This window comes from Lissotriton vulgaris, chromosome 5 (genome assembly GCF_964263255.1).
Source record: "Lissotriton vulgaris chromosome 5, aLisVul1.2, whole genome shotgun sequence".
Taxonomy (NCBI): domain Eukaryota; kingdom Metazoa; phylum Chordata; class Amphibia; order Caudata; family Salamandridae; genus Lissotriton; species Lissotriton vulgaris.
In genome coordinates, this window is record NC_141693.1 from 1,537,379,107 (window position 1) to 1,537,402,246 (window position 23,140).

General features: G+C 40.6%; 1 protein-coding gene across 1 annotated transcript in view; it reads left to right on the top strand.

The window, feature by feature from the left end:
- LOC147712962 (vomeronasal type-2 receptor 1-like) overlaps nt 1-23,140 on the top strand; it is an 89,578-nt gene that overhangs the window by 22,531 nt on the left and 43,907 nt on the right. Inside the window, exon 2 of the mRNA XM_086919747.1 lies at nt 6,082-6,373. Within this exon, the coding sequence (XP_086775873.1) occupies nt 6,082-6,373 (292 nt within the window). The remainder of the gene's footprint in view (nt 1-6,081; nt 6,374-23,140) is intronic.

Here is a 23,140-nt window from a genome sequence, read left to right on the forward strand (position 1 = left end):
CAGACTGTTTCCAGTCCTGACACAGGCATTATGATGAGACAGCCACCACGGCAGTCGCAATGCCTAAACTTTGCATTGCCGCAGGAGCTGCTGGCTTCAGCACCTGCCACAATGCAAAATAGGGACAGCTGACATATCCCTGAACTATGTAGCAGGCACCATACAGTGTCTACCACATGGTGCAGGGATATGTGCCCCCCAGAGCCCATATTGGAGTGCCGGGGGTAAGGGGGACCTGCTACAGGCCACCAAATACCCTTTCCATCTGCCTTTTCAAGGTGGTTAACTTCCATGAAAAGTAGGACGGAAAAGGGACATTGTAATACTTATGGCGGTGTCTGGCAGGCACCGCCACCATGGTAGGGAATACAACCCCTTCCACCACACCTCTACAATTGAAATATGGCAGGCAGATAAGATGGTTCTGATGGTGGTGGGACTGTCACTGAGCGACTGTCAGTGGTGGTCCCACCGTTATTATAATCGGCCCATAAGTTCTTGATGTTAGGCAAAACAGAAATCTAGACTCCACTGTTCATTTGGCATCACAGCTAAAGCAGACACCCTGTTTAAGAAACGTAGGATTGGTCTCTAAAGCTCTCCTCTGTTAAAAATTGTTTTTTGGTTGGCAGAGGTATGCACCATGTCCACGCAGAAACCACAGTTCTAGGCAGCTGAGTCAGATGCACACATTCAATTAAGCTGTTGTCGCCCTGTGGTAGCTTTTTTACAGAGCAGGCAGGCTTAAGAGGCAATGTGTAAAGTATTTGTGCAAATCTTCAAACAGGTATACATATTAAATATCAGAAAAAGACTCCACACAAGTTTAGAAAAATAGATTATACAGATTATGAATGTATAAATAAAACAAGACCATAAAAATAAACATCCAATAAGTAGAAATCAAGATATGAGTATTTGAAGAATAAAAGTAAAAAAATAGTGCCTAGAAGCAAAAAGTCCCTAGAGGGGTTATCTGGTCTCTCTCTACCAACTGGGACTGCCAACAGCGATGGAGCATGGACCAGAAACCGGAGCCACGCAAGACCACCTGAACAAAAGTCCTCCCTCCCACCTCTTTCTCCAGGCGCACTACAGGAGGGTATCCATCCCATTGTGTGGGGACAGGACACTGCTTATTCAGGTGTAAGTGTCAACTTCTCCCTCAAATGTTGCCCGGTATGATCCATCAGGATGTGGATGGCAACTCAGTCATACCTAGCCTTTCTTTGTGTTTGGCTGTCTAGAGGTAATGTACAAAGTCCATTTGTAAGCCACCGCAGATGTGTATTGGAGACAGGCTGCAGATCCACAGAGCTAAGAGAAGAGAAATGCGATCTTTCTAAAAGAGGCATTTCTATAATAGTGATAATAAATTCAATTTTTCCTGCAAAGAGGCTTCAACATTACCATTTCAATTATATGAAACATGACAGAACTACTATTTCTTAATCAGGAATTATAGCTCATATGTATACAAAGGAAGTCGCACTATTAACCAATGAGAGAGGGGCAGGTATCACAATAGTGAAAAACTAATGAGGGTGTTTTTCACTTACATGGCATACAGAACTTAACACTACATGTTCTTCCATTTAATTACACAGCACCCTGCCCTATGAGCTACCAGGGCCTACCTTAGGGGTGACTGATATGTAATGAAAAGGATTAACAAGGCAGTTAAACTGCACACACAGGCTCTGCAGTGGCAAGCCTGAGACTTGTTTAAAGTGCTTCATGGGTGGGTGGCACAATCAGTGCTGCAGGCCCAATAGTAGCATTTAATTTACAAGCCCTGGGCACCTGAAGTGCACTCTACTAGGGACTTACAGATAAATTAAATATGTCAATTGTGTATATGTAAATCAATCCATGTTTTAGGGGAGAGACACATCACTGTAGCTCAGGTTGACTGTGGTAAAGTGCTAAGGGTCCTAAGACAAGCAAAAATATTTCAGCGTATAAGTGAGGCAAAAAAGGCAAAGGATTTGAGGAAGACAACCCTAATGCTGTCAGGTCTAACATCCTTCACGCCACAAGTTAAATCAGTGGTGAAGGAAATCAAACTGCAAATTTATTTTCTTCAGAAAAACCTCCCAGCCCTCCATCTGGATTGTTTGGAGGAGATAGGACCTGTGGTGAAGGAAAGACTGAGGGACTGATTCACAGAACTAACTTAAGACAGAATCCTAAACTTACTACCATTTTGGTTTTCACAGAAGGCACTTACTCATTTTGCTATTCACAGAAGGCACTTACTCAGAAGTGTGGAGAAGTGTGGTTCAATGGTTAGGGCTGGCAGACCCTGATTCAGAGGTCTAGCCCGGAACCAGGGTTCAATTCCCCGCCTCCGTGGGTCTTGGGCTCAAAAATTCCACAGACCTGATCATTCTTGCCTCGGTGCCTATTCCAATCATGGAGTCCCACTCTGCAACTCTGGGCAATAGCTTGCTTAATCTCCACAACGGCAGCCAAAACGCTAAGGATGCCTGGCCTCCACCTTGGGGGTGCCCAGGAGTGGACGCCTCACAGGGAAAGCCAGGATGGGTTCCACAGCGGTATTCGTACAAGTGCCTTGAGACCCTTGCGGGTGAGTAGTGCGCTATACAAGTTTAAATTTACAATTTACTCATTTCGGTATTCACAGAAGTTAGTTGTCCTAACTTTAGGACTCTTAAATACCTTCTGTGAATACCGAACATCTTTTCTTGGTTTAGCAGTAGTAGAGTTAGGACTCCTAACTTTAGGACTCCTAAACCGAGAAAAATCCTAACTTTAAGACTTTCGGTATTCACAGAAGGCATTTAGGAGTCCTAAAGTTAGGCGTCCTAACTTCACTACTCCTAAACTGAGAAAAATCATAACTTTAAGACTTTCGGTATTCACAGAAGGCATTTAGGAGTCCTAAAGTTAGGACACCTAACTTCTGTGAATACCGAAGTGAGTAAGTGCCTTCTGTGATTACTAAAATGAGTAAGTGCCTTCTATGAATATCAAAATGGTAGTATGTTTAGGATTTTGTCTTAAGTTAGTTCTGTGAATCGGGCCCTATGCTGTTGTAACCAAAATATACCAACTCCAGAAGAAAGTAATGTTTTCAGGATACACAGACTCCAACAACTGCTAGGTTCTGCTTGAACCTGGAAAGCCTATGTACAGCCTTTCATTAAAGACCTCCAGTGGTTCCCAGAAGAGGCTGGTAACATTGTTATGTACACTGTATTTCCCAAATAGCCCAATGGATGGTTAAAGGGACTATATATCTAAAAAATGACCTGCCCAAGACCTTATAGTGTATCATGTATTTCCGATTTTACAAACACATTGTTTGGACTTATATTATATTTGATCTATAATGAAACACTGATATTATTAGATTCTAACGGATCACTGACATAATATAGAATGACAAAATATAGACTTACCAAAATATAGTCACCAAAATATAGAATGCCAAAATATCGAATTCCTATCTACAAACAGGTAAGTACAAAAATATCGAATCCAAAATATAGTCTGTAAAAAATATAGTCAGTCAAAATATCGAATTTTTTTAAATGTCTTAAAAGTAATTTAAAATTAATGAAATAATAAATATAATTAACTAAAACATACTTAAAAATACTCAAATAACCTTAAAATTAAGATATAATTAATGTAAGTTATTAATAAAAAATGTACAATATTTTACCGTAGGATAGCAGGAGGGTAACATTTAATATTACCATTCCAGTGAGTGCAACAGTAGGGAAAGCGTTGGATAGCGTAGCGGTAAAAAATACTATTCCCACTCCAGTGAGTGCAACAGTAGGGAAAGCGTTGGATAGCGTAGGGGTAAAAAATACTATTCCCACTCCAGAGTGCAACAGTAGGGAAAGCGTTGGATAGCGTAGGGGTAAAAATTACTATTCCCACTCCAGAGATGGCAACAGTAGGGAAAGCATTGGATAGCGTAGGGGTAAAAAATAATATTCCCACTCCAGTGAGTGCAACAGTAGGGAAAGCGTTGGATAGCGTAAGGGTAAAAATTACTATTCCCACTCCAGAGAGTGCAACAGTAGGGAAAGCGTTGGATAGCGGGAGGGTAAAAAATAGTATTCCCACTCCAGTGAGTGCAACAGTAGGGAAAGCGTTAGATAGCGTAGGGGTAAAAAATACTATTCCCACTCCAGAGAGTGCAACAGTAGGGAAAGCGTTGGATAGCATAAGGGTAAAAATTACTATTCCCACTCCAGAGAGTGCAACAGTAGGGAAAGCGTTGGATAGCGTAGGTGTAAAAATTACTATTCCCACTCAAGAGAGTGCAGCAGTAGGGAAAGCGTTGGACAGCATAAGGGTAAGAATTACTATTCCCACTCCAGAGAGTGCAACAGTAGGGAAAGCGTTGGATAGCGGGAGGGTAAAAATTACTATTCCAACTCCAGAGCGTGCAACAGTAGGGAAAGCGTTGGATAGCGTAGGGGTAAGAATTACTATTCCCACTCCAGAGAGTGCAATAGTTGGGAAAGCGTTGGATAGCGGGAGGGTGAAAATTACTATTCCCACTCCAGAGAGTGCAACAGTAGGGAAAGTAATGATTTAATATATTATTAAAAATAAATTAAATATCAATACCAATAAAACATCAATTGAAATTAATAACCAATGTAATAATATGTAATAATTAATTAGAAATACAACTACATATTAGTTATTAAAAATTAATAACCTATTCATAATTATTTGACAACTAATTAATTTTCAATAACATAAACGAATTATTAATAAAAATTAATACCAATTAAAAATTAACAGTAAATTAATTATCAATACACAAAAAGTATTTTTTATATGTAATTAATTACAATTACATTACTTCCCACCCTATTCCCCTATAAACCCACATCCCACTACAGAAAATACATTAATACAATTATCATAATTATCAAATATTTAATTAATACAAAATAATTACCAATTAATAAAAATTAATTGCCAATTAATAGAAATTAATTACCAATTAAAAATAATTAACAATAAATTTAAAATCAATACCAATAAATGAAAAAAAGTATTTACTTAATTACAATTAAATTACTTCCCACCCTATTCCCCTATAAACCCACAACCCGCTACAGAAAATAAATTTAGAAAATTAACATAATTAACAATTAATCAATTAATACAAATTAATTGGCAATTAATAAAAATTAATTACCAATTAAAAAATAACAATAAATTCAAAATGAATACCAATAAATAAATAAAAATATTTAATTAATTACAATTAAATTACTTCCCACCCTATTCCCCTATAAACCCACAACCCACTACAGAATTAAATTACGCAAAAATTAAATAACATAAAATTAATTACTTAAAATACATTAAACATACATTACAAAAATTAATATACACTTTTCACACATATACTAACATACCAACACTTTTAAAAGATTGATATTATTAAAAAATCGATATATTTAATGCCTATATTGTATACTTCGATATTTTGACTTCTATATTTTGAAAATCGATATTACTTACCTTAAATTCGATATTTTTAACCACTATATTGTGTCCATTCGATATTTTGTCCATTCTATATTTTTACTTCGATATTATGTCCATTCTATATTTTGGAATCAATATTATGACTGTTTACCGATTCTAACCTAAGTCCCTCTACAATACAGATGTTTTCCTCAGATGTACTTTCTTTGGCTAGTAAAAACTGTTATTTAACACGGCCTTACATAACAGGGTTTGCATATCCAAAAATTATTTTCAGTACAGAAATAGATTGTGTCAAAAGAGGTTAGCATTTCAGTAGTTTGGTATTATGATGAGAATTTGATGATATCTTAAAAATTTTGATTTGGGGATCCTATGTAGTGTATTTATGCGTTGGCATAATGTGAAGGCATTCATCATGATAATATTTCACCATATTGACACTTTATATGTTTCTTAACTTAAATGAACTTTCTGGATGCAGTGTATGTTTTTTATCATACACTTTGGGGCTCATTTCAGCCCAATTTCTTTATTTTAAAGGGCCAAGAGTGATGAATAAAAAACTGTATTTTCCTGCATTTTCAGATTTACTCTCAGGGCTTTCCGCTGGGTACAGGCTATGGTTTTTGCAGTGAAGGAGATTAATCTGAATACTGCGATCTTACCCAATGTCACACTGGGCTTCCGTATCCACGATTCCTGCTATGAAGACACCAAGGCCATCAAAGTGGCAATGTGTCTCTTATCAGGTCAATATGAAATGGTACCCAACTATCACTGTCAATCTCAGTCTGTCCTGTCGGTGGTTATTGGAGATGTTTATTCATCCACTACACTAGCCACTGCCAGAATCTTGGGGGCATACAGATACCCACAGGTAAGAAGCTCACCAAAAAGATGTTTTATGATTTCTTTGAGGTGGTGACAGAAGAACAATCATTATACAAACTCTTTGCTTCCATTAATATTTACTCATATTGGTATCATGTTTTTACTCACTGCGTTGCTCTCCTGATATTTACTATTAAATGCAGTTTTCTTCTCTTGCTCAGTTGCAGACAGTTTGAGACTTCCTTCAATTTGTTAGCTTTATTTTTCCTTAATCAGTTTTTGCTTAAACCTGCCACCTCAACTATCTCCTTCACCACAATACCATCATGTGAAAATATATAGAAGCAATTTCATACTGCTTAGGAATATAAATTTAGCTGATTGCAGTGATGGTATAGTAATGTGTGCACTCTAACAAAAAAATCTTGAATTGCCTCCGAAGATCTTTACATTCACAAAGATGATTTTTGGGTCCTTACGTTTTCTTTGGTGCCATCATTGAGGCCCATTTGCTGTACCTGGAATGGCACTAGATACAAACAAAGCTGAGATCCCTTGAAATCTGATAATATCTGCTAGTTATTCATGTTCACATTTTAAAGGTAAATACCTCCGGGAATGAGTAGGGTCATGGTGTGGATGGTGACCAGGGAACAGAGTTTGCACCATCTGGGGATGAGCTGAGTATAGGCAAACTCACTGACTGCATGTAGAAATCCATTAGCGTGGAGGTGCCCCATTGCATATCCGAAATGTACATAAATGTGCCACAGTTCTCGTTCATGCTCAGTGTAAACTTTCTTTTGCCTCTGAAACACAAGGAATACAGTGTAAGTTTCTGTACAATTAAGGGTTGCCCCTTCACTTCTAGCCAAGTGGATCCAACATCCTTGGTACCCATATTTCCTGACATGTATTGTTCATGCTCTCATACAACCTTCCCCCATGTGACTCATTCCCCTTTTTATCCTTGAACTGGTTGGCCCTACACTGGAATTCCATGTTGGGTATTCTCTGTTTTTAAAGAAGACTGCCCCAGGTACATTAAGGACCACCCTTGCTTCACAAATGGAAGCGGGACTGACGTTTTTGTGCATTGAGTTGAGGGTTCTGCTACTTCCAAGAATCTCTTCTCTTGGAAGTCTCACAGCCAAACAATATCCTCCTGTATGATGCCCTTTTTGTGCATCCTAATTAGCTTGCTTTAGATATCTGTAGGTTCAGTGAAGAGGTTTAATATCCTTGGAGTTGGTATTGTACTGGCTCAAATTCACTACTACCCTATTGGGTTCGGATTTTGGCTTTAAATCTGCATAGATATAAGTGAAGAAGGCATTTTGCTTTTTTCAGGGGCTACCTCTAAAGATGAGTACTGTCGGCACTTACTGCATGCCCAATCAACAAGCAGCCATAACATGATACCTTATATTGAGCAAAAGAGTGCTGGTCTGTGTGATAAGGGGCATATCTCCCTGCAGTGTTGTGTGTGGTTGCAACATGCTCTGAGATCATGTGTGTGTGTCTGTACGTCCACAGCATGGGGTGTGCAACTTAACCCTCCATTTTGGCTTCAGACAGCTCAACCCTGCCCTTTCTCTAGAAACTTCTTTTTGGGCTAACTCTGGGCTTTGCGTTTTCTGTTTTTGGCACTTCCCTAGATCTCATGCGATCTACTACCTTGTTTTTCAAGAAGCTGAGGGGGTCGAAGACTGTTCCATGGCTCAAATTTACCCTTGCTTATTTGGAATTGTGGTGTCTGAGGTCAGGGCCCATTGCTTTTCCTGGATGGTGCATGTAAGGCTTGGAGCATCTGTAAGTCACTAGGGGCCATATGTAGGTAATCTAGATTTACCAATTCTAAAATTCCGAATTTTACCGATTGTGGTATGTGGTATGTGAAGCAGTGTGTACAGCTCCAAGTCTCGCCGCAAGTAGAAAGTAAATTTCACAGAAAGTATTCCAGTAACCATGCGGTCGTGGTCTAGTCAGGACAGCAGTGGCAGAGTGCTGCGCAGCATGTGGTCAGTTGCTTTGAACTGCACACATGCACGAATCAGAGGTGCAATAGGGTGTCTATGTGACACCCTGCCATAGGGTGTCAATGTGACACCCTGTCTCCAGGCCCATAGGAATGAATGGGAATTACCTAATCTGTAAATACTTATTCTTAATTACCAAATCTTACCGATTAAGTAGAAATTAACACATTTTTTCCTACATACCATTTGCCGATTCTGAAATACCGAATCGGTAAAATTTGGAATTTTAGAATTGGAATACTTTCTGTGAAATTTACTTTCTACTTGCGGCGAGACTTGGAGCTGTACACACTGCTTCACATACCGCTGAACAGCGATAAACTACCTTGAACTAAATATTTACCACGCTGCAATTTACCTTCATTATTTTTATTAGATTATCGCCGTATGGTTGATTACACATCTGTGTCTGAACTCTCCACGTGAAAAACTTCTCTATGTACCGTTATTAGTTTCTGCTCACCGCGTCTAAGCTTCATTCAACATACCGCTTATCAACAGATGTGGCCAGAAACCTCCCTTCTTTTAAATAAAAGCCAGCATCAATACAGCGAAGCCCACAAACTTTTTTAAAGTCAAGAAGTCAACTAACACACCAAATAGAAGCGGTTCCACCTTGAAATTAGACCGTGGCAGCCCTCAAGCAATCATAGTCGGGCAGTGCTAGGAAGTCAGATCCCAATTGACTTCAGTCCTGAAGATGGTTTCCGCAAATAATTCATAGGAAACCGAAACGTCGACATTTCATCTTATCCCTGTCTTGTTTTCTTCAGTCTGATTTGGGATAGGTGTTTTTAGGTTCTGTTGAGTCACGTATTAATTTACTTATGTGTGTACCCACAGTCCTAATTTTCTGCTTGTTCACTTATCTGTATATGAAGTGATTTCTTTAAAAATTCTTTTGGATAAAATTATATTTTTCTAGTACACCTTGTGTTGTTTTTTGTATGTTGTGTCTTGTTGAAACAAATTGTTTAAATTGAATTGAAATTCCACAGTTTTTGATTGATTCTTAACAAGGATCACTAACCGATCCTTCCTAAAATTAGTCTAAATAATCAAGTACGCATGAAATAAATTCCCTTGAAGGCATCTTCACCCATTCATCTCCTACATATGGCCCTAGATCTGATATGGGGGGTGCATTTGGCATCCTGCCCCTTGCCTGGCTCTGCAGCAGGTACTGGGTGCACCCTCTTTGAGGCACCAACCCCTCCCTGAGAGCACATCCTGCTTTCTTTAAGTGCATGCAGACCTGCTATCCGTGGCTTGTGGCTAGGATCTTCTAATAAGTTGGTACACTTTTGTCACTAATTTGAAGGGGTATGGCATGGTGGTCGGACTTTGGAAATTTAGGAACATTGATAAACATGGCTGGGAAAACAAAAACCTGGAAAAGCCAGGACTTTGACCAAAATGTTTGCTGAAGTCTGCTGGGTGATGATGAACTGAGACTGCTTCAGAAATTCTAGGATGCCTGGTCACCCTGGTAAACCCCTCAACTGACTCATCACCATGTAGATGCCTTGCAGCTTACTGGTTCATTGTGCATGCACTGTGGAGCCAGTAAGGGGTTTTCCCATCCCTGTTGTATGGGAATCCTGACTCCCGCCACTGAGGACAGCTTCCTTTAGAATTGCAAGGGGGTCTTCATTTCTCCATTGGCCGAAGGCTTCTAGCTTTTTGGAGTCATGGTTGGCACTTCACGCCATAAGGGAAACATGCTTTGTGGGCCAAATGCCTGACAATTGGGTCCTTTCAGCTTGATGATTGGAACACATCCCCATTGACTTTGGACACGGGGACCTGGATGCCCTGCCCCTTCGTCAGACTGCCCTTCCCTTGGGGTGTGGCCAGCCAACCCAGCCCTGGGGGACCAGTAGTAGAGTGGAGCTTTGGCTCCCTGAGGCACCCTTGATGGTGAAGTTTAGGGGGATATCCGGTCTACAAAAACACATACACCAGTCCTGAATCCCTGAACACAAGTAAAAGTTTGAATTACCAAAGTGTGTTACAATCTTTTGGGAACAAGGGTGATTGGGTGCTAATTATTCTTATTTGTGATGAGGGTTGATTTTACTACACATTTTGACTCTGTGATTGTGCAAAGGCAAGGCATTACCTCCCCAGACAGTTAACCCTCCACGCCCAGGATGTGGTCCCATTTCCTGTTGGGCTGTGTTCACTGTCTTCAGTTGCTGCTGCCAAGTGTTTGTCCAGTTATCTGATCCCTGCTGTGGGGGCTCAGTGGCTGGCAGACCTCTCTGTGGCTGAGTGTAGGGTGCTCACTGATACCCCTATATCTATTTTTGTGGGTGATCATTTACAGGGTTTTGTGGTGACTGGCCTGGCTCATTTATCTATGATCATGGTATGCCTTTATTTGGCATATGCCTACCAGGTGGCAAATCCTATGACATTAGTAGCACTCCCTAGAGTCTTGTTGCTGCCAATCTCCCTGGCCTCTACTGCCATAGTTGGGCCGGACCCCAGTGGGGTTCTGTGGTGGTGCTCCCTTTAAGGCTGGTGATATTTGCATGCTTGCGGCCAACGCTATCCCTTGAGGGCAGACTTTTTCAATATGTGTTTGACCAATTTAGGAGTGTCTCTCTGGGCCTGCTCTTGTTTTTCCCTAGTTTTTTCTTGTTAACTTTTGTTGTAATATGTGGGCTTGTAACTCCTGTGCAGGTTTGGTGTTTCACCCAACCGTGCTGTCTAGTCCACTTTGTATCTCAGTAGGCAGCCTCTTTTTGAGAATGTTGAAAAAGAATGCAACTTGTGGGTACGTATCAATTGATGGTTATCCTGTTCCTTGTCCCCATCATTCCCTTATTCTTTCCAAGAAATATGTTATGCTCTCCCCTGGTTTTGTAGTTTCTGCTATTAACACTCCCACGTCAGGGAACATCTCTTGCAGGGCTAACCATATTCGGTGCCTGTATGAATTAAATGTGGCCCTGTCAAGTCCTGTGCCTGTCACCATAGTTGCTGGAATTCGAGCTTGAGTGAACACTGCATTAGTCTGCACTCCGATAAGGCTACTTGGAAGAGTTTTAATATTGCCTATTGTTAGCTTTAACCCTGCAGTGTTCTTCTCAATGCCTGAGATATATTTAACTGCACCATCTAGCAATGGCAGCAATTTCATCCTTAATCACTCTTTATCCATTTGTGGCCCTCTGCATGTAGATGGTACCTGATGTGTCCTTTTGTCATATCAGATACAGTCTTACTTCGGGTAACTCTACAGGTTTCTTTCTGATATGTTGTTTCCATCTTTTTAGATGCTCCTACATGCTGGGGAAGTTCTACTTGGGATCTCCTCCTCCATGTCGGATACAATCTTTTGCTATAGCCATGCCCTCTAGCTCAAAGAATTCCTCCAGCCAAGGTCTATCATATTGGTTCCTTTTCTCAGTCCAGCAGGCTAGTAGGTAGCCAAACAAGCATGCACATTTCTTACCTTCCTCTCTTGCTACTATCTACATTGGTGTTAACTTGTCCTTGCTGTGTGTAAGGGTAGAGTCCACATTGCTGTTTCCCCAGTGTTCACACAAAGGTGCCATCAAATTCTTCCTACATCTTGGTTGGGCCAGTACCAGGATGCCTCGTGCTCCTAGTTCCTAGTCATCCCCACTAACATTCTGATTGATTGGAGATGATCTGATCCCTGCTAGAAGACTCTCATTTAATTCTGTCTCTGATTCATCACTAATCAGTGGCCTGTGTCTGCCCCCGCTTCCCTTATCTGGGGACGCTCTGCACTGTTTTCTCGCTGTGCTTCCTGAGTGTCTGCTCTTTCTCTCTCTAAACGTAGGTTGTGCCTTTATTACTCGTCCCGTCTTATTTGCCTCATTTTTCCTGAAAAATGAGCTGTTCTTTTTGGCCAGACTTCACTTTCAAACTTGCTCTCTATGGTCACTTCAGCTACTTAAGTGAGCCCTATGGCCTCAACCTTGTCATCAACTTCCATGGAACTAGGGCTCCCTTCCGCTCTTTCACTGGCTGTATCAGTGTCTAAAAGGCCACAAATCTCTGTGTCACTTTTGTGCATTCATTTGATCATGTGGGGGTGCATGTTCTCTCTGCTGTGGAGCTTCTATGTGTCAGATATGGAAAACAGGCGTCGAGCTTCTGAGGACTTTGTAGAGGACATGGGTTGCGCTGCAATTGTCTGGGTATGTTGGGTTGTTAGTTTCTCATGCTTTAGCAGAACCGTTTTTCTTTTGGTGGGGGGTCCATCTGCTCCTGCTATTAGAGAAATTGAGTATCCTAATGTGCGGGTGCTTGCTTGAGCACCTCTGTACCTGTATAAGGTGAGAAAGGTGCAGATGCCTTCCTGCTTATCGGTAATGTAGGCGTATGCATCTGGGCCTACTCGAAGATGGCCCATAATCTAATAATGCCTCTCGCCTGCTTTTCTTTTGACCTGTGTATTTAGTAGTTATGTGTATTCTTGTATATTCATTGGTTTTAGTGTCAAAATGTCCCTCCTTTCTCCAGGGAAGTGTGTGTGCGTGCCATTTTTGACAAAACATATTACGTTTCTTAGCCTGTGAGGGGAACCTGGTTTGCATGTGTTTTATTGGGAATCCATGATAACTGTGGTAGTTTTAGTGGACAATGTACAACTTGGCTCTTTGTTGGTGAGTCTATGTTGTGATATAATCATGGGGAGGACATATTTGGTGCACTCTTATAATTATATACTATTGAGCTTAATGCTAGGTACAGATGCATCACACAATTCAATATGAACATTTCAACAAACACAGATGACAATGCATTTGAAGGGTTGCAACATTGGAAAAACGTTCAATTATTAACAACGGAATCTGAATGACATCAACGTTTGTCATCAAAAACAGCTTAGCAAGAAATATCAGTATCCTCAAATGAAATATTTAGGCATAGATAATAAAATGCAATGCTTTAGGACATCACTTCTTGTACAAAATACAGTTTGAAAAATTAACAGCATCATAGCATTACATATACATTATACCAAATCAATAAAAAAGGACATACAAAAGATGATTGCTTTGTTAAAAAATCTCTCAGCCTGCTCCTAGAGCATGCCATCCTGTGACTTGGGGGAGCTCTGCACAGTACACAGTACTATCAATCAAACAATCAATCAGGGGATTTATAAAGCGCAATCTACTCACCCGGTACGGGTCTCAAGGTGCTGAGGGAAAGGGGGGTGTTCGGGGGGTCCACATTTTTAGGTCTTACAGAGGAGTTGCAGGGTGTGGTAGCAGGAGGAGGTGATGGCATTGATCTGGCTGTCCATTTTGAGTTCAAATTCCAGGATGATTCTGAAGTTGCATGCTTGGTCCGTGGGGGAGGGGGGCCCGAGGGCGGGGGCCACTAGGTGTCGTTCAAGGTGTCAGGGTGTAGGCCCATGATAAGTACGTCAGTGTTGTCCAAGTTGATTTGAAGGTAGCTGTTCTTCATCCATCTGGTTACGGCTTCCATTTCATCTTTGAATGTGCATTTGGTAATGTTCGGTTTGTTGGATAGGGGGAGAATGAGTTGGGTGTCATCTGCATATGATGTGATGTTGAGTCCGTGTGTGTTAACGATTGATGTGTGCGGGCCATGCAGATGCCAAACAGGATCTGGCTGCTGGTGGATCTTTGTGGGACTCTGTAGGTGGTTGGAGTTGGTTCTGGGAGGAATGGAGGAAATCTGACACATTGCGTTCTCCTGGAGAGGAAAGAGAGGATCCAGATGAGGGCCTTCTTTGTGACTCCTGCATCATGGAGTTTGCGGGCTAGGGTTTGGTGAGAGACTGTGCTGAAGGCCGCAGAGAGGTCTAGGAAGATGAGGGCCACAGTCTCTCCTCTGTTGCCGAGGGCATGAATGTCATCTGTTGCTGCGAGGAGGGTGGTTTTGGTGCTGTGGTTCTTTCTGAAGCCTGAGTGGGAGGAGTCAATGATGTGGTTTTCTTTGATGGAGGTGGCGAGTAGGCTGTTGAAGGCTTTTTCCCCAGAGAGATAGGTCGGTGGCGTCCGCTCAAGGTTTTTTCAGGAAAGGGTTGGTCTCTGAGTTTTTCCTGTCATCGGAGAAGGATGGGGACTCAAAGGAAATGTTGATGATATGTTGAATCTGGAGGCGATGATGTCTGCGGCTCTGCGGTAGATGTGGTGGGGGCAGGGGTCCGTGGGGGCCCTGGAGAGGGTGGTCTTTATTATTCTCAGAGTGTTTTCGATGCTGAGGGCAGTCCAGCTGTCCAGTGTCAGCTGTGTGCTATTAGGAGCGTTGGGAGGGTGTTCCTCATGGGGGTTGTTGTCGTCAAAGTTGTCATAGGTGGTCTTGATTTTGTGATGAAAGAAAGTGATGTGTCTGTTGCAGAGGTCCTAGGAGGGAGTGATGTCTGTGGACTCGCTGTTGGGTTGAGCGAGCTCTTTGATGATGCCAAAGAGTTCCTTGCTGTTGTCAGCATATTCTGTCTTGTAGAGCTTTCTTCTTGGAGAGTCTGCTGAGCTTGTGGTGGGTAGCAGTAGCTATTTTGAAATTGTTTAAGTCTGTCATGGTTATGGAGTTCCTCCATAGATTTTCAAGTTGTATGCAGGTGCATCTGGAGTCTCAAAGTATGGTGAAAAAATAGCTAGCTTTCTTGGCATGCGGATTGGAGGCTGTCTTGAGGGGGTGATGGTGTTGGAGCAGTTGGTGATCCAATGGTGTAGATTGCAGGTGGTGGTGGTGGGATAATGGTCTATGGTGGTGGGTGCGGAGCCAGCAGCGAACTGGTCATCAGCAATTTTGTTCCAATTCCTGCACAGCAGCTGATGAAGGTGTCTGCGTAGGATGTTGGATTTGTAGGTGAAGTGAACACAGCAGTGGTCCGTCCATGGGAGTTCGGAGGTGTGGCCGAAGCTGATGGAATTCCGCACTGTGAAAACGGGATCTGAGATGTGCCGAGCTGTGTGCGTTGGTTCTGGTCCTATCTGCTTGAGTCCTATGGAACGGAGGTTGTCCAGGAGGGAGGCTGAGTTGGGGTCCTGGGGGTTGTTGAGGTGAAAGTTGAGGTCTCCTAGCAGCGTGAAATCGGTGGAGGTGATGGCATGCGGCATGATGATGTTGGGGATGGAGTCAGAAAAAGGAGATCGGGTTCCAGGTGGTCTGTAGATGAGGGTGCCTTGGAGGGTGGAGGACTGGTTGGTCTGGATCCTGAAATGACAGTGTTCCATCAGGTCTATGGGCCCGTCAGAATAGGTGCTCAGCCAGAGATTGGCCTTGTGGACGATGGCGATGCCTCATCTGGGGCAGTTGGGGCGATCCTTCCAGGTAAACTTGTATCCTTCTGGGATGGTGATTGCTATGTCTGGTCCAGAGGCAGAGTATGTCCAGGTTTGGTGAGGAAGGTGATGTCCGGGGGGTTGCTGTCGAGGAAGTCCCAGATTTCTCTGGTGTGTCTGTTGAGGGAGTGAACGCTGATTTGGATGCATCTCAGGGTTTGGTTGTTGCTGGAGGGAGGTGTACGGTCCTGGGTCTTGGCGAAGGAGTGGTGGAAGTGATTGCAGGTGAAGGGTCCGTGGGTTTTGAGAGGTGAGGAGAGCTGGCAGTTGTAGTTATTGCTGGCATTGAGTTTGTGGAGAGCTGAGGAGCTGTAGCGTTGAAGGCCTGAGGACTAAGGGGGCCTGGTGCTGGTTGTGGTCAGGTCTCAGACAGGGCTGGTATTTGGAATGCTGGCAGCGTGGCTGCTCAGTGGCCTCCATTAAGTGAAGGTTGGGAAAGGGCGGAACAGCTGGGAGGCATGAGCGGGAAAGCACAGGAGGGGCAGCGGGGGCCGCAGTGGGGGGGACTGCAAAGAAGGGAGAAGTGAGCAAAAGGATGAAAGAAAAGAAGACAAGGGCTAAGAGCAGAAATCAAACTAAGCAGAAATTAAATTAAATAGAACAGCAGAAATAAATAAATAGAACAGCAGAGATAAAAAATAGAACAAGACACCAGTACGGGGCCCCGAGGCTCGAGAGAAGGTCCTGGGCCTCCAAAAGCAGGGCACTGCCAAGGGGAGCTATGGGGCTGGGCACTGGGAGACCAGGAAGCCCAGAGTAAGTGGGCCTGATAATCTGCTGATGTCCGATTTGGGATAAAGGTAATAGCAACATTTGTGGAAACAAGTGAATAACATGAAAAGTGCAGGCCCCTTTTTGGCCAGGCACAAGTTACACCTAGTTTCTGAGGTCCAGATCTTTTTCTCAAAAAGTCCTGATCACACCCTGTATCACACTCATGGGCCAAGTGGCCAACACCTTTTGCTTCTTTCAGATTCTAACAGTTTCACGAAATTGGTGTAACTTAGAAAATCTTTTCGACAAAAAAATTGGATTGAGATGCCAACGCTGCCCAATCAGGACAGCTCTTTCACAAAAATAGCATCCTGGGAGCCATAAAGGGATATACAATAAACTCAACTTTCCTGCACGCTGACTCTCAGAAAATTCAATGAAGGTGACTTCTGCAGGATTGCTTCTTAAACCTCCTTAAGACTACTCAGCTAGGTCATATAAAATAGCTAATATGAAAGATTCTGTCAGTGTCAGGGCACTCACTGTATCTTTTTACGTTTCTGCTTAGTTTACTGCATGCCATATGCTTTAAAAATGTGGTTCTGATGCAGCCTTTTACCCCTGTGATGGCTGCTTCAGGACAGACCACTGCCCCATGTATTTAGCAGAATTTGCAATCAGTTGCAGTGTTGGTTCACCTTCCTTTCTGTGCAAATGTGAATCCGTCCAGGCGGGGTCCCCTTCCTTTGGTTGCGGTCGGGTATGAGGTACCAATCAGCTCAGATGGTTGCTCGGCAAAGTGGTGCTTGAGCATTAAACACCTCGGAAACACAAGAGATAAGAGGCATTTGGCATAACTGGGATAGTTTGTTTAATTAAACTTTGCAGCCAGAAGGTCAGTTACAGGCATAGGGTCTGAGTACTGTCTCAATTTACAATCGATTTGAGAATTTCTTTTATACAGATCATTGTATGCCACTAAATGGTTTCAGTGATCTTTGTATGGTAAGGAATGTCGTTGTTGCCTTTGGAGCCATAAATTAAGTGTGTGATTGATAATCCAGGTGGGCCACCACCTTGCATCGACACAAGGTGGCCAGTGAGTAACATGTTCAGATGCTCAGCATGGGGAGCGCATGATCACTGCATGTGTTGTGTGTACTGTGTTCGAAATATCTATATGTTTCTTCCTTATGTGGCATCTGAGTTTATGGTGTTTTTGGCCATGTGTGCTTTTATTGAGGCCAATCTCCCTTGACCATTGTAGGGTCACTGTGCCTGTCTGTGGATTGATCTAAGGTTTCCTGTTCGTGGGTTTGTCTGCTGACTATGTGCTACCCCACCTGTGACCTGTCACTCAATATCTTCGGGCCTAGGTCTCAGTGCTTGCCTAACTATGTATTTACAAGGAGGGACGAAGTGGAGTTCACAACCTGCAAATTCGTTAAATTAGGACAAAATATTTTACAAAAATGAATGTAATGTATCTTATATTAGCATAAATGATTTCCATAGTAACATGGTCAACACTTTGCTTAACATAGACAGAAGCCCTCAAGAGACACTATCATGATTATATTTCGACCAGACATTGATCCACTTCAAGTAAGTAATACACTTCCACCACTCCCTTTCATTAGTGCTCTGTACCAGGGTGAGCGTACTCCTCTAGACAATTGTCTTGCCACAACTCACCAGCAATCAATGTGATACTCTTTTGGTCACATAAGTCTAATAATATAACTTTTTAATTTTGAATACTGCAAGTTCTTCAAATTTTATCTTACCTTTTCAGCAACTGCATGGATTCACTTTATGTATTAACTCAATCAAATCATACAATATGATGATAGTTCCTAGAAACACCAAAAGTAGAGTTCACGTTTGCAAGGGTCACCCACATACAAGAGTCAAAACATGCCCATATCATGCCACCATGTTTAACTCTTACCTCGCTTGGTCTTCTTTGGTCAGGGAAAGAAGATATATTTTTGCCAGAAGTACTGCAGCTATTTTTATTTTGTGGCCAGACTGGGCCATAAATCAGTGGTGTCCATGTTAGAGATTCACAATTCCAAGCGTAAACCTATGGCATCTTATGGTTGTGGAATCTGTGGGTATGCTAATACCGCTAATTTGCAGGCTGTTAAGAACATGTTCCACAGAAGGCTACTTGCACTTTCAAGAAGTTACCCCACTTTCATTGCCCACAAACAATTAGGACAGAGAGTTCTGGCTGGCATGATCCAACTAAGAACTCTTAAACTTTGGTTAACTATTTGGATCAAGCCGGAACTAGAGCTTAACAGGGAAATGCTTAAGGACTCCTTGGGTCTGGATCGGGTCTCCGACACATCCTGGATCACCTGTAGTTGTGATTGCACCCCTCCTTCTTTAACTGCCATGAGAGCATCAAGAAGGCTGACCATGCCTGGATTAAAGCAGCCTTTCACAGACACATGTTTGAAGAGAGGGAATCCCTTGCTTTTTTGTCAATAGAACCTTATGTCCTGTTTGACATGCCTAACACTCAACATTAACTGTTAACTCGATTTAGGATACACATGGTTCATTTTTACATAGTATATCTAAGGGATGGTCCCGTAACTCGGACCCTAATCCATGTATGCGTGATGCCACATCTACTCAACACATGATGCACTTTACTTTCTTCTGTCCTATTTACAAACACTTTAGATCTCGTTTTCTGAAGTAACTTTCAGTGGGCAGAGATTTCACTCAGGTTAGACCCACCGTATTATTTTTAAAGTTATTAAGCACGTCTTTTATCTGTCATTCTGTTGCTTGTAAACCGTGCTATCAGACTCCATGGTTGATGATTCCCAATGTCTTGCTTTGTTATTTATTGTAGTATACTGAACAATCTTTCCAACAATTAGTAATGGATTTCAATGCTGCTGAAATGAGAAAATTCAAACCTTTACATTCTAAAACATTTAAATCATGTGATAAGATAAGCGATTTACAAATCAAAAATTTATAAGAAATATCTTCTTGAATATTTAAAATGTTAGTTATAATAACCCAAACATCTGACCAAAACTTGGAAATGAGAGGGCAATCAAATAACATATGTTGCAATGTACCGGATTCTACCTTACAATGCCAACAGTCAGGAGAAGGGAGAAGTTTAGCATGAAATAAACGGTAAGGGTTCCATAATCTATCAAGCAAAATATAATAGTTTGAAAGAGGGAAACAGGAAGCCAGCCAGATATACCATTACACCATATATCTTTCCAAGTGTCAGTAGATAAAGTGATAACTCATTATTCCAGAAAGTCGAAAGCATATCTATATTGTTACCAAGAGTGTCCGATAACTTTTTATATAAAATAGAAACACCATGAGAAGAAGAAGAATCCGTTTGAATGTAAATTGATAAATCAACAGTAATATTAGAGGGAATAGCATCTGGAAAAGAATCCAAAATTGAATACATAAGTAGTGGTATTTGAAAACATGGGATCGAGATAAACCATATCGGGATTGTAAATGTTCAAACAAAATGAAATTATTATTGGCATACACATCTTTAAGATAGAAAATACCTGCTTTAATCCATGAGGACCAAAAAGTAACATTCCTATTCAATTTGATAACATTGCCATACCAAAGGGAGATATCTCCAGTAGTATTCATGGGGGGAAGAAAAATGAAGTCTAAATCATTAAACATCATATTAGTAGATTTAATAATTGGCTGATTTATGGAAAAATGCTGTGGTATTATACATTGTTAAAAGAGATGGGAGTGGGTGAGGATTTACTAACGATTTCTTTACAGATAACCAAGCAGGCGGAGTATTTAATAAAGAATGATTAAACCAAAGTAAACTTTGTTTCAAAATAAAGGCTTTGTAATAAAGAAAAAAATCAGGAATGGCAAAACTAGCATTATGTTTGGGAATTTTTAGCAATGTATAACTGATACGAGGTGATTTGTTGTTCCATAAGAACTTATACAAAACTTTATCAACATCTTTATAAAACTTCAAAGGAAATTGAATTGGAAGCATTGCAAGGGTATAACAAATTTTAGGCGGTAAAGTCATTCTGATAGAATCCAATTTGCCCCACCATGAAAGATGTAATGATGACTATTTAGAAATTTTGTCTTTAATATAAGTTAAATGAAAATCACAATTTAAAGTAATTATTGACTTTATGGATGTAGAAAATAAAATCCCAAGATATTTCAGTTTATTTTTTTGCCAAATTATACCATTCATAGGAAGCGTATCAGGAGTACAATATATATTCAAAGGGAAACATTTTGTTTTATTTGTATTTAAAGTATAAACAGAAATTGTAGAGTAATTTGACATAATATGAAATAAAGGTGAGAAAGAGGACCCAGGATCACTTAGAAATAAGAGCACTTCATCAGCATATGCAAAGGATTTAACAGGAACACCCTTAATACTGATACCTTTAATCTTATCACATTTCCTAATTGAAGAGAGGAAAGCCTCAATGCCAATTAAAAATAAAAGAGGAGAAAGCAGACATCCTTGCCTCGTACCTCTAAAAAGAGAAAACTGATGAGAAATGTGTCCATTTATGAATAAACGAGCAGTAGGGGCAGAATATAAAGCAGAAACCATACGTATAAAAGAATATCCAAAATGTAAAAAGGATAATGTATGAAATAAAAATTTCCAAGAATCTTATCAAAAGCTTTCTCAGCATCTAAGGCTAGGATCCCTGAGGGGGATGATAGAGTAGAACTTTGTTCAATAACGTGAAGTAAAGTTCTGGTGTTATTAGCAGAAACTCTATTTTTCATAAAACCAGATTGGTCAGGAGAGATAACTGAATCCAAAATAGGTCCTAATCTAGAAGCGAGTATCTTTGCATTTAATTTACAATCTTGATTAACCAAAGAAATAGGGCGACAAGAGTGGGATATTTATCAGGCTTTGGAAGTAGAATTATTAAAGCTTATGTGAATGAACCAGAAGCTGTACCATTGGACCCCAAACAAGTAAAAAGTTGATATAAAAAGGATAACAAGTGTAATTGAAATTGTTTATAAAACTCTGCTGGGATCCCATCTGGACCAGGCGATGTATTTTTCTTAAGGGATTTAATGGCTAGCAAAAAAATTTTTATACGTATGTAATTAGCTAAAAGTCGGCCAGATCGATTGGTATTAAAACTAAATCTGGCTTTAGCATTAGAAATTTGAATGCCTGCTCTCTTACTAAGAATGGAGTTAAAATCATATCGTAATTTTTGAAGCATAAACCTATATTGGGGATCATTAGAGGTTATAAAGAGTCTTTCATTTTTCGCAATTTGTTTTTGTACATCTGTAATGGATGCATTGAAGGTTTTGTTTTCGTGTGACATAATGGAAATTGTGGACCCCCTAATATAAGCTTTAGATGCATCCCATTTGTTAATTAAAGAGGTAGAACTTTTGTGATTAAATGAAAAATACTCTTTTATGGCTGATAAAAGTTTTGTTTCATTTTTCAATACAATATCAGTGTTCATTCGCCACCTAGATTCGTTAGTGTATGTTGATTGTAAATTTAAAAATAATGAAAATAGGCGTGGTTAATGATATCGATATTAAAAATTCTCTGATCTGAAACAGAATTAATTAAGTGTCTGGAAATCAATAAACAATCAATTGGGGAATGGGAGTTATGATGATTGGAGAAAAAAGTGAAACTTTTTTCTGTGGGGAAGTGTAATCTCCATATATCAACTAATTTAGTGGTTCCAAGAAAAGCTTTGAATGTGAAATACACCTTAGAAGGGTGGAATTTAGTACAAGAAATTCTATCTAAAAAGGGGTCATAAATTATATTAAAATCCCCACCAACAATTAAAGGGACATTTTCAACCTTTAAGACCTCTGTAGCAAGAGTAGACCAGAATGTAGGATCGTCAGCAGTATGACCATAAACATTTAATAAAAATAAGAATGTATCATGAACTTAAATTTTTGCTAATATATATCTACCATCAGCATCAGAGTGTTTGCGTAAAATCTGACAATGTAATCTTTTTGCAAACAAAATACCCACACCATTTTTCTTTCCAGTAGCAGAAGAAAAGACAATGCTATCAACCCATTTCATTTTCATATATTCTAAAATGTTGCCATCCATATTAGTCTCTTGAATAAAACAAATATCAGCGTTGAACCTTCCTAAATAATCTAATATTTTTGTACGCTTAACTGGATGACGCATCCTTTAACATTTAATGACACTACATTCAACTTATGACATTAGCCATAGTAGAAAAGCGTAAGAAATGAGATCCAGAAGACAGGCATAAGAGAAAAAGAAGCATATAAGAAATTGGACTAAAATAAAAAGGAGAAAAAAGTAGCTCCAAAACAGACCAAAAGATAGAAGAAAAGAAAAAACAAGGAAAAAACGACAAACAAAAGACATAAATGCAAAATGTGAAACGCACACGGTTACAAGAATGTCCGGAACCGCTGGAGCCCTACAGAAGAAGGTCTCAGTATCCTGTCAGAAAAGGAAGAACTGTTATAACTCAAGTATTGGAATCATGAGCATCCATTGAATGTTGAGACTGCTGATCAACAAAATGTCTCAAGTCTTCAGGGCGTTGAAAAGATTTGGAGAAATTATCTTTCCATATACGCATCGTCGAGGGATCAAAAAGTCCATGCTTGAAGCCAAGACGTCGAAGATGAGGACGAAAAGTAGAAAATTCTTTGCATACTGCGACAGTTTCCTTGGCAAAA